Raw genomic sequence first — 9,222 nt, 5'->3', positions numbered from 1 at the left:
GGCTATAAAGGAACTACAGCACGGTCACATGACTTCACGTCACCACCGCTAAGCTAAAGGAGGCTAATGTTGGCACTTGTTTATTGACTTTCTTTATTACTTTATTAAATAGAACAAAAGACTGACTTTGTCCCCAAACCATCTCTCAGTGTCTCTGAAGAGTTTCCTCCACAGTTATCACTACATGTGTAAAGCTTTGACTGTATCTTTAGTATGAGTAGCAGTGCTTGCTCACAGATGGGGTCACTGGCCCGCGCGGGTTCGGCGGTGATGGTGAACGGGCCGAAGCCCAGTCTGTTCTCGGCGCAGACCCTGAACAGGTAGTCCTGCCCCTCCAGCAGCCCCGGGACCACGAAGGCCTGGCTGGCACAGGCGGTGTTCACCTGGGAGACGAAGCAGACCATCAGTAACTAAACCACAGAGCAGGGACTAAAAGGACTCCTGATTCAACTTGAATACATTAGCATGTTCCTAATACTGACAATGTTTCTACATCTCTTTATATTTCTGCACATTCCAGTCATGGTATTTATTTTGACAACAAATAAACTACATATTTCTCAATAGAAAATAAACGTTTATGAGACTGCAATATTCCCCTGAGACATAGTCCTGTTTTTATGTAGCTAGGTTAGCTTTTTCACATCCTTCCAGCTTGTATTTGTGCTAAGCTAGGCTAATCATATCCTAGTACAACAATTTGCATGTATGATCCAAAATTCTAAAATTCCCAGAGGAGTTGATAATTAAATGTTTATGCTTGAAGTTAACTATAAAGTCACTGTTTTATAAAAAAGAAGGGAAAGTCAAATGAAATGTTAAAACTAAATGGACTGAGTAGCTCACCTTGGTCCAGGCCTTGTCGTTGGTAGACTTCTTCTCGATGAAGTAGCTCTTGATCCTCTCTCCTCCATCGCTGTCGGGCAGTTTCCAGATCAGCCTCATGGTGGACCGGGTGATGTCGGTAACCCTCAGGTCCTTAGGAGCTCCGGGGACGTCTGCAGCGGGAAAACACAGTCAGAGATCCAAGCAACGAAACAAAGACTCCAACACACCGACACTCTAATACTCAGGAAACGGAGACCTACCGAGCACATTGACCCTGACGTTGACGTGTTTCTGTCCAGACTTGTTCTTGGCGGTGATGGTGTAACGTCCAGAGTGTGTCCTCAGACTGACGGGGACGGTCACAATGGATGTGGTGTCTGTTGACTCAACCTGCATACACAAAATGTTTGACATTAGGCGGAAACCCATAAAACACGAGCACACATGACAGGTGTAGCCTGAATAGGAGATTGTGTTGAGGAAGCCTTTGGAGGTCTCACCTCGGAGTCGACAGGCAGCGTGTGCAGTTTGTTCTTCTTGTGGGACTTGGCTTTGCCGGTGAACTCCCAGGTGACCTTGGGAGCAGGGCGGCCCTTAATGGTTGCGGGGATCTTGAATGCATCTCCAGCACGGACGTACAGCAGGTCATCCACCATCATGTCGATGTTGATGGCAGGAATCACTGTGGAATACACACAATAACATCAGTGACGGATAGAGACACACAAAGATAAAGGATGGTAATTATTGGATGGGGAGTTAGGACTTACGCTGGACGTCTTGAACCAGAACCTCGGCGGAGCGGGGGCTGGGGTCGGACTCGCCAATGTCGTTGACAGCAATGACCCTGAAGAAGTAGCGTTTCAGCTCGCGGAGGCTGGGCATGGTGAACTCGGTGGTCGGGACCAGTGAGTCCACGTCATTGACCCTCTGCCATCCGGAGGATCCCTCATCCTGGATCTCGATGATGTAGCCCTTGATGGGACTTCCTCCATCCTTCTCTGGTGGCGTCCAGGCAAGTGTGACACTGTGCTTCGTCTTATCAACGACTTCAGGTGCAGCAGGCATGCTTGGAGGAGCTGGAGAGGAGAGCACCCGTTAGTAAACACAGAATCTTCCAAAATACAGTGGAACCGTTTAGCTCAAGAATACTGAGCTGGTCAAAGGACTTCAATTAGGAACCGAAATTCAGTTTGATATGTCGGATATGTCAAATCAATGTTCTTTTTTACTCACTGATTGGATCGACAGCAAAGGCAGAGTCGGACGGTGTGCTGAATGGTCCAGTTCCTGCAGAATTGCTGGCAGCAACCCTGAACTCGTACTCTGTTCCTTCGATCAGACGAACCACCTGGGGGACGCAGAAAGTTAAAGGGGTTTTATAGACTCATATGGTTAGCAGGACAAAGCATCAACAGATACTCTGTGGACCTGAAACCAACCAGAAATCAGTTCTGAAACAGAACAAAATCATCAGCTCACCTGGTACTCCCAGCCTTTCATGCCCCTCTTGGTGACGGGCATCTTGTTGACTTTGGCCCAGTAGTCAGAGCTTTTCTCTCTTTTCTCCAGCCAGTAGCCGACAATCATGGAGCCACCGGTGTCTCTGGGAGGCTCCCATGAGAGGGTCATTGTAGTCTTGGAGTATTCTGCAATGGTTGGTTTCTCTGGAGGGCCAGGGAGGCCGAATGGGTCGCTGATCATGACTTCCTCTGTTGTGCAGGGGTCAGAAATACCGTAACGATTCTGGGCTTTGACCCGGAACAAGTATGACTTGTTGGTCTCCAGGTTCCACACCTGCAAGTGAAAAAGTTGGTGTTAGACGACTTTGACAACCCTATTATAGCTATTATTAGTAGTAATGTCACTATCAGGACATACCCCAAACTTCCTGTCGATGACGCTGCTGTTAACCTCCACCCACTGGGCCTCAGGTGGTGCTTCCTGTCCCTCTTCCAGCTCTGGTTGATCAGTCATCACGTCTTTCTTCTCAATAATGTAGTTGGTCAGCTCGCTGCCACCATTATCCAGGGGTGCGTCCCAGTGCAAGTAGCAGGACTCGGCCCTGATGTTGGACACTGTTAAATTCCTGGGTGGAACTGGTCGGTCTGAGAGGAGAGCAATATCATGTTAGGACATCCATTATTTTACTTTTCTACCTTAGATAGAGTCTTCATCGGCATGTTTTAACTCACCCAGCACCATGACGGAGATGGTGTGATGGGCTGACCCCATGTTGTTTGAGGCGGTCACAGTGAAGCAGCCGCGGTCCCTCCTGTTGGCTGCTGGGATGGACAGCTTGGTCCTGGCGTTGAGTCTGCCAGTGACCTCTGTCTCTATCACCTGAGCCTCAGTGGATTCAGCGATCAGCACGTCATCCTTGGTCCACTCGATAGTAGGGATGGGGAGACCAATGATATTAGCGGGTATCTCGATGGGCTCGCCCTTCTTCACGATGATGGAGTCTCCCTTGAAGTGCTTCAGCATGTGGACCTCAGGAGGCACTAGACGGAAACAAACCATGTTAACAAAACACTTGTGTGCACCATTAACAATACACCTCAAGAATATATAAGGTAGGGTTGAGGGTTTTAAAGAACCATCATAACATTAAACCTCACCTTCATCGTCTTGGATGACCACATTCAAAGGAATGGATGGCTCGCTCTCTCCCATTAGGTTGGCACACTTGATCCTGAACTCATAAGGCCAATCCTCTTCCAGGCCCTCCACAGTCATGGTCATGCTGGGGCAAATCTCTTTATTGTGGAGAACAAAGGCTGGCTCGTCCTGCCTCTTCTTCTCAATGAAGTAGCCAATGACTGGGCTGCCGCCATCATTACGAGGTGGTTTCCAGGTAAATGTGACTGAGTTCTTGGTGCGCTCGGTGTAGTGGAACTTCTCAGGGTACGAAGGTGGACCTGCAGAACAGACAATGCACAATTAGTTTTAAGAAAGGTTGACACATCTGCTCATATGATCAAATGGGCATTGATTTATAAATCAAACGGTGTTAAAGGTTTGTGATTAACCTTCCCACACATTTTGAAACAGGCAAGTGATTAAGATCTACAAAGGACTATCCTTAAGGTATCTGTTGGACCATTCTTAAAGTCTACAAAGGGCATTCCTAGAGGTTTTTGATGGACGAATCTTGAATTCTGTAAGAAACATTTTTGAAGGTTTGTGATAGACCTTCCAAAGAATATTCAACTGACTATCATTCGGGGTTTTGTTACACCATTCTGAAGTTCTCTAATATACCTTTTTAAAGGTTTGTGATGGACATTCCAAAATGGCTTGAATCAGGCAAGAGCTTAAGGTCTACAAAGGACTATTCTTAGGGTTTGTGTTGGGCCAGTCTTAGGGACGACAAACAACTACTCTCAAGATTTTAATTGGGCCATTTTTAAGTTATCTAAAATACATTTTTAAGGGTTTGGGATGAACCTTCCCAAATGTCTTGAATCCACCAAGAGCCAAACATTCACAAAGGACCATCTTTAGGGTATTGTCGGAGCTTTCTTAAGGTCTACAAAGGGCAGTCGTTAAGGTTTTGGATGGTCCTTTCTTAAGGTCTGAATCAAAGGAGCAAAGGGTCTACAGATTCTGAGAACTCACCCTGTGGGTCAACAGCCTTGATGGGTCCCAGCTCTACGGGCGGTCCCAGGCCGAACTTGTTCTTGGCGATGACGCGGAACATGTACTCCTGTCCCTCCATGATGCCCACGCACTCGCACTTAGACGAGGGGGTTTCAACGGGCTGCCTCCATGTGTGCATCTTGATGTCTCTTCTCTCCACGATGAAGCCAATCAGGTCGCTGCCTCCGTCGTCGTCTGGGTCGTCCCAGTTCAGGAAGATCATCTTGCGAGTGACTACAACGGGCTTCAGGTCGGTGACGGGTCCGGGGACATCTAAAGATAAAACAATATTAGTCTTCTGTGTTCATTTCAAATCCTCAATTAACGAATATAGTCTGTCTTCTTGGAATTCCACTCACCCATGACCTCCACTCTGGTCGAAGCATTCTTGATGCCGCTGGGGTTGCAAGCGGAGATGTGGTATTTGCCGCTGTCCTTCCTCTGGACGTTCTTGATTGAAACGATGCTGTCGTTTCCTTCAGTGAGGATCTCCACGCGGTCTTTGTCGGGTTTGGAGTCTTCGATGGTCCATTCGATGGACGGGTAAGGTTTACCAGTGACTGTAGCAGGTAGACGGAGGTTCTCTCCGGCCCTGATAAACACGCCAGCCTTGATGGCCAGTTCCATTTCAATCACCGGCTTCTCTGCAGGGTTCCTGACAAACACGGACTCTGTGAAACCTGGTGCTCCCTCTCCAGCGGCGTTGCAGGCGATGACCTTGACCTGGTATTTGGCGCCCTCACGGACTCCAAACACAGTCAAGGCCCGGGATTTCCACAGGCGCTCTGTGGACCTGGACCAGTCCTTAGAACCAACCATGGCCTGAAACGCACCACAGAAACAACCAAGTGAGAAACTTTTGTTTACCAAATATGAACGTGCAGGGCAGTCAGTGAAAACATTAGCTGACCTTGTCCACTTGGTATCCCATAATCTCTCCACCGCCGTTATCGGCAGGGGGTCCCACTCCACGTCGATGGAGTGGTCGGTGGTACTTGCCACTCGGCAAGTAGGAGGTCCAGGAGGTACTATAGCGTCAAAGATACAACACAGATGTTACCTCTGAGATCAGCTATATTTACCTGGACAGAAGTATCCTGTTTAAGTTATTCCTCATTTTTTATGTTACTCCTCAAACAATTTATATATAATAATAATAAGTGAAAGAGATTTGTTATAGAAACATTGATTCTGTCCGATCTGAGGGTTTCAGGACAGTTTACTTACGGATGGGAGCCTGGGCTGTCTTGGGTTCGGAGGGCAGGCTGAACTTCCCGGGGCCGGCCTGGTTTTCGGCCGCCACCCTGAAGATGTATGTCATTCCTTCGATGAGACCTTCAACGTTCAGCTCAGTGTCGGCAACGATTTCCCTGAGGACCGGAGGAGAAGGAGCATTAAGAAAGTGATAAATCTATATATTTTAAAATTTCCCCGAAACATAAATTGATGTCTGTACATGTGTGTGCATATAAATCGTAACAAATTTGACATTTTAACAGATCTGCCTCATTGAAATATGTGCATCTCTTTGGTTCCTCACCTGTTGACACGTGCCCAGTGCGAGCTGTTGATCTCGCGGCGCTCCACCCAGTATCCGAGGATGGGGCTGCCATTGTCGTTGGGCGGGGTCCAGATGACCAGCATGCTATGAGCTGTGATGTCATCGATCTCAGGCTTCTCCGGAGTCTCGGGAGGTTCTGGAAAGGACACAAGATTACATAAATAACATCAAGAGAACTGAAAATGACATTTAAAAATACAGTGTCCGATAAAAACCTATTTGTTTTAAATTCTGTTCGGTTTCAGTTGAGTCAAAAGGTATCAAAAAAATAATAATTAAAAATACAATACAATTTATTTTATAATGAACAAAACATTATAGAAAATTAAAAAGGAAATAAATAAAATAATAATCTTTTTGTTTTTATCTCACCAAAGGGGTTCTTGGCGATGAGCGGTTTGGACACGCAGTGCGGCCCCGCTCCGTACTTGTTCTCGGCCACGACCCTGAACAGGTACTCCTTCTTCTCGATGAGTTTGGGCACCAGGTAGCGGCAGCCCCTCAGAGTGGAGGTGACCACGCTCCAGCCGATCTCCAGCTTGGAGTTGTCCTTCTGCTCCAGGGTGTAGTTCAGGATCTCGCTGCCTCCGTCGTCCAGAGGAGCATCCCACTTACACACCACCGAGTTCTTCCTCACCTCCTCGAACCGGAAGTTCACCGAAGGCCCGGGAGTGTCTGCAGAGATAGAGGAACATCAATCAGGGAATCAAGTCAATGTGTCAACACTCAAAGAAAAGCCCTGATATGAATCCATTCATGAGGAACTAACTTCCTGTTTGGCCCATGTCCCTAAAGGAGCTCCGTCCAATGTAATACAGCTCGTCCACACATTTCTAACTCGCTGTACACCTAAACAAGATGAGTCCTCACCGAGCACGTTGACCTCGCAGGTGGCCGAGGCTTTGCCGTGGTCGTTCACCACCTTCACCATGTAGACGCCGTGGTCTGCGCGCACAGAGTCCCTGATGGTGATGGAGGAAACCCCGCGGTGACGGTTATCCACGGACAGACGCTCGTTTATGGTCGGGTAGTCGCTCTCCTCCACCTCCTCCTCCTTCACCTCTTCCTCCTTCTCCTCTCCTTCCTTCTTCTCAGGCTCTCCTTCCTTCTTCTCCTCTCCTTCCTTCTTCTCAGGCTCTCCTTCCTTCTTCTCCTCTCCCTCTTTCTTCTCAGGCTCTCCCTCTTTCGTCTCCTCTCCTTCCTTCTTCACGGCCTCTCCCTCCTTCTTTTCCTCCTTCAAGAGTCAAGGTTCAAAAATGAAATGCTGTTTTGTAGTAATAGATAAATATGGGAGAGGCAAACAGACGAATGCTGTAGGCTGAAACAGAGAGACACGGCGCCATCTTTACTCACCTTCGTCTCCACCTCCTTCTTCTCCACCTCCTTCTTCTCCACCTTCTTCTTCAGTGGTTTGTCGGGTCTCTTGCGCAGCGCTTCGGGTCGGATCACCTGGTTGTTCCTGTACCAGGTGATCTCGGGGTACGGGGATCCCGAGATGTTGGCGTTCAGGCAGATCTCTCCGCCTCGCTTCACACTGAGGCCGGACTGCAGGCTGCCGCTCAGGAACACCTTCGGGGGGTCTGAGGGGGGAAAGTGCAATATTTATATTTATTTATGGTGCAATCCTTACATTTAATTCCTGAAGTTATTGCATTTTTTCCCAGTGCAAAAATCATATTTATTCTATTCAAAAAGAATTAAATGTATTCTGGAAAACGATTGATTTTCGCTTGAGGAGCCTGTGACTTGAACCTGTCTGTAAAGCATCTGTCCTCATGTCTGAATGCAGATGTAGTATTCGTGCTGTTTCTGATTCTGATTTTATGCAAAGCGTTGAGCACTAGCAAAAGCGCTATAAAAATGTAATGTATTGTTTTTATTATCATTATAAGAGACAGTAAACTGCATTTCTAATGACACGTCGTTCTTACCGATGGCGTCTGAGATCTTGACGTGCAGTGACGCTCTGGACGGCTCGCTGACCCCCGCTGGGTTCTCTGCTCGGACCCTGAAGGCGTAGCTCTTGCCCTCCGTCAGCCCCCGCACGGTGTAGGACAGCACGGGCACCAGGAAGTCGTTGCAGCGCCCCCAGGCCTCCTCGCCCTTCAGCTGCTTCTCCAGCACGTAGCCCATGATCTTGGCGCCGCCGTCGTACATCGGGGGCTTCCAGGTCAGCGTGATGGTGCTGGAGGTCGGGTTGTGGGTCTCCACGTCCACCGGGGGGTCCGGGGCGTCTGGACGGAGGGCAGAGTTCAGAGTTAGAATTACCCATTTAAGATTGCCTTGGTACATTTACAAAACAATAACTAGAGTGATAATTCATAGCTTCCCTAAAACCTGGAGGGAGCACAGATACAACTACCCCTCTGTTCCATGACCTATATTCATGTTGCTCTGCTGGAGGAGCCTGGGGCTTCAGTTTTTCATTGTTCAAGCTGCTGTGCAAATTATAAGAAAGCCTTGAAACTTGAAAAGTGGTGCATTTACTAGAAAATAACTGCAGTGATACATTCACAGGTTTCAAGATTTCAAGATCCCAACTTTCATTTTGAGGTTTTTCAAAAGTCATTGTTCTGTATTTATTTGTTGTATCCTGCACTGGCTGTTGTACTGAAGTGCCCCTTTATATAATAAAGAACGGTAAAGGTATTTTCTCTCACGTTTCTGATCCTCAGCGATGACGGGGTTGCGCAGCTCGATGAACTCTCCGCCCCCGATCTTGTTGACGGCCTGAACCCGGAAGTAGTATTCTCCGTTGGGGATCAGGTCTTTGACGTTCCAGCACACCTTGTTCTCTCCGGACATCATGTTCACGTACGTCCTGCGGCCGGCCTCACGCCTCTGCACACACACACAATACCACGTATTAACACCACTTTAAGACTATAAAGGAACTACAGCACGGTCACATGACTTCACTTCACCACTGCTAAGCTAAAGGAGGCTAATGTTGGGCTATAAAGGAACTACAGCACGGTCACATGACTTCACTGCTATAAAGGAACTACAGCACGGTCACATGACTTCACGTCACCACCGCTAAGCTAAAGGAGGCTAATGTTGGGCTATAAAGGAACTACAGCACGGTCACATGACTTCACGTCACCACCGCTAAGCTAAAGGAGGCTAATGTTGGGCTATAAAGGAACTACAGCACGGTCACATGACTTCACGTCACCACCGCTAAGGTA

The 9,222-nt window shown here is 47.9% G+C and overlaps 2 protein-coding genes across 2 annotated transcripts; both read right to left on the bottom strand.

Moving 5' to 3' along the window:
* Positions 1-235: 235 nt before the first annotated feature.
* LOC104957437 (titin-like) lies at positions 236-5,587 on the bottom strand (the record flags this gene model as incomplete). Its single annotated transcript, XM_010785068.1, has 14 exons — positions 5,553-5,587; positions 5,381-5,498; positions 4,830-5,292; positions 4,450-4,743; positions 3,450-3,749; positions 3,024-3,332; positions 2,710-2,936; positions 2,311-2,625; positions 2,065-2,179; positions 1,599-1,907; positions 1,329-1,510; positions 1,089-1,218; positions 847-998; positions 236-383 (listed from the first exon to the last, which is right to left on the bottom strand). Coding segments are annotated over exons 1-14 (3,097 nt in total), but the record flags the coding sequence as incomplete, so codon positions are not given.
* A 102-nt stretch (positions 5,588-5,689) lies between these two features.
* Positions 5,690-8,872, bottom strand: LOC104957436 (titin-like; the record flags this gene model as incomplete). The annotated part of the gene is made up of 8 exons (XM_010785067.1): positions 5,690-5,840; positions 6,011-6,167; positions 6,404-6,706; positions 6,902-6,993; positions 7,129-7,265; positions 7,385-7,611; positions 7,963-8,265; positions 8,692-8,872. Coding segments are annotated over 8 exons (1,551 nt in total), but the record flags the coding sequence as incomplete, so codon positions are not given.
* Positions 8,873-9,222: the final 350 nt, after the last annotated feature.

Source organism: Notothenia coriiceps, unplaced genomic scaffold (genome assembly GCF_000735185.1).
Source record: "Notothenia coriiceps isolate Sejong01 unplaced genomic scaffold, NC01 NC01_scaffold00027052, whole genome shotgun sequence".
Lineage (NCBI taxonomy): Eukaryota > Metazoa > Chordata > Actinopteri > Perciformes > Nototheniidae > Notothenia > Notothenia coriiceps.
This window is presented reverse-complemented; position numbering and strand designations above follow the sequence as displayed.